The sequence below is a fragment of the Etheostoma cragini genome, chromosome 6, assembly GCF_013103735.1.
Source record: "Etheostoma cragini isolate CJK2018 chromosome 6, CSU_Ecrag_1.0, whole genome shotgun sequence".
Lineage (NCBI taxonomy): Eukaryota > Metazoa > Chordata > Actinopteri > Perciformes > Percidae > Etheostoma > Etheostoma cragini.
The window spans coordinates 14,266,815-14,269,023 of record NC_048412.1 but is presented as its reverse complement, the minus strand read 5'-3'; the positions used below and the strand labels follow the sequence as shown (position 1 = coordinate 14,269,023).

The 2,209-nt window shown below is 42.7% G+C and overlaps 2 protein-coding genes across 2 annotated transcripts in view; both read left to right on the top strand.

Annotated features, from left to right (window-relative positions):
• The first annotated feature begins 6 nt into the window (after positions 1 to 6).
• On the top strand, positions 7 to 2,203 carry LOC117946919 (sialoadhesin-like). The gene is made up of 5 exons (XM_034875429.1): positions 7 to 263; positions 345 to 641; positions 1,074 to 1,451; positions 1,532 to 1,819; positions 1,910 to 2,203. Exons 1-5 carry the CDS (start codon positions 101 to 103, stop codon positions 1,915 to 1,917), a joined length of 1,134 nt encoding a protein of 377 aa, XP_034731320.1. The 5' UTR covers positions 7 to 100; the 3' UTR covers positions 1,918 to 2,203.
• The window catches only part of LOC117945804, a 3,254-nt gene continuing 3,085 nt past the window's right edge, over positions 2,041 to 2,209 (top strand). Inside the window, exon 1 of the mRNA XM_034873505.1 lies at positions 2,041 to 2,203. Within this exon, the coding sequence (XP_034729396.1) occupies positions 2,041 to 2,203 (163 nt within the window). The remainder of the gene's footprint in view (positions 2,204 to 2,209) is intronic.

The window sequence follows — 2,209 nt, the reverse complement described above, 5'->3', positions numbered from 1 at the left end:
GATATATGGAGACAGGAAGGTTGGAAAGCCTGTGACAGTACAATGCACCGTTTCCCACACCTGTTCCCACCATCCACCAGATCTGAGTCTCAACATCCCAATGCAAAGCCCCAGTCTAACTCATAGCTCGGGGTCTCGTGGCACAACCAAAACCACCTTGACGACCACATTAAACATAGAAAGAGACCACCAAACTGTGCAGTGCTCCGTCCGACACTTTGGCGGGGAAACTAAAACTGCCACTGAAACCTTAAATGCAGAATGTACGTGATGCTTTTACTGTATACGAATTTTTAATAAAACTTACTGACCTAAAATGTTAACATTTACTATTTGTATCTCAGGCTCCTTTTCAGCATTGACTATCAGCCGTACATTAAATGAATTCCTTGAGGGACAGGCAAGCAAAGTAACCTGCACTGCCTCATACACATGCTCCAAACACATACCAACCCTCACATGGAACTATGATAGCATGCCAGCCTCCACTGATACCACCAACAGTGGAGCCACTCATTGGACAACTGTCTCCACACTGACGTTCACAGCCTCAGCCAACGACCATGGACGATCTCTGACATGTTATGCACGATTCACTGGAGGACGGACGCAGGATAAGAGCATCACCCTCCAAGTAAAGAGTGAGTAGAATATATCTTCCTACTTACCAGTATATGTTGCCTTTGGTGCAGTCATATGCCTGAGTATCTCTCTGCATTTTACCTGAATCACCAACAAGGTCTGCAAAAGAACTGAAATGTATTTTTGATCAATGTTATTTATTCTTCACATTTTACCATTTTACCATAAAATAATTTCACAGTACTGGCTTAGTGAAAACATCAGTCCCCTGCATGGGTGTCAAACGATGATTAAAGGGAAGGTAGAACATAAACTGTGGTACTGTTACACTTATTTATGACTTTTATCAATTATTTTCTTCTGAAATACTGGATTCTTTAACTTTTTACTGCCTGATTAAATTAAGCAATTTGAGTAGAAACATGACTTGTTTCATTAACTGCTCTAAAAAAGCTCTGCGACTTTGCTTCAGCTGTTTCCTCTTTTTGCAGGAAACATGCTGTCTCGCGGCTGGTCCTTCACCACCCCCCGCAGCATCACAGGCATGAGAGGCTCATGTATCATCATTCCTTGCACATTTACCTACAGTATTGCCCAGCCTGCTGACCTCCGAGTTATATGGTACTTGTTCCAGAGCAATATGTACTCACCTGTATTTGACGAGCGACAGAATATTATGAGTAAGTTTAACGGGATAACCAGCTTGATTGGATCTGTGGGGGAGAGGAATTGTAGTCTTAAGATCGAGAGGCTGGAGATGTCACATAACCAGGACAGACTTTACCCATGGATAGACAAGCACCCGATCACCTCCTACCATATCCTGGGTCCCACATTGTATGAAAAAATCTCTGAACTCATTGTTTCAGGTAACAATCTGGATGCCAATTCTATTCAAATTCTAAGAAAAATAGTTCTCTAAATGACTATTCGTGCTTTGATTTCATAGATCAAGCACAGGCACCTCAGGTGAGCATCATAGGTATCCCCAGGGTGGGACAGGAGAGCACAGTGTCCTGCAATGTACGCCATACATGTATCTCTGCTCCCCCCACCCTGACCATAAGTGGCATACCCGGAAAAGATCTCGTTACAGACACTTTGGTATCTGATGGGATTTGGGAAAGGACAGTAGAGAGAACTTGGGCTGTAAAAGAAGAGGACCAGAGTGTGGAGTGTACTGTTAGCTACAGTGGGGGTCAGAGAGAAACAAGTGAAATCAAGCTGAATGTTGAATGTAAGTACAATATGAGACCCTGTTTCATCTGAAGTCAAATGAAAATGATCTTGTTTAGAAAAGAAGCCTTACTATCACATTTTTGCTCAGGTCCGTAAGACAACATCACAATGTCTGAGCGGCCTGACGACGCAACGGAGGGTGTAGCAAAGAGTGTTATTTGTTCTGTTTCCTACAAATGTAGGAAAAATAAACCAACCATTGTGTGGAACTACGAAGACATGCAGAGTTCTTTAAAAACCAAAGAGAACTCCAGCAATACCTTTATCACAGTGTCAAATCTAACCTTTATTGGCTCTCTTGAGGATGACGGTAAATCTTTGACCTGCACTGCTCAGTTTGCTGCTGGCGAGACCTCAGACTCTGAAACCCTTCATATAAAAAGTGAGT

Excerpts from the sequence above, each read along its gene's own strand:
- LOC117946919 (XM_034875429.1), top strand. The coding sequence starts at position 101 with ATGCAAAGCCCCAGTCTAACTCATAGCTCGGGGTCTCGTGGCACAACC. Across the intron at positions 264-344 it reads TGAAACCTTAAATGCAGAAT|GCTCCTTTTCAGCATTGACT; the intron begins GTACGTGATGCT and ends TTTGTATCTCAG. Across the intron at positions 642-1,073 it reads CATCACCCTCCAAGTAAAGA|GAAACATGCTGTCTCGCGGC; the intron begins GTGAGTAGAATA and ends CTCTTTTTGCAG.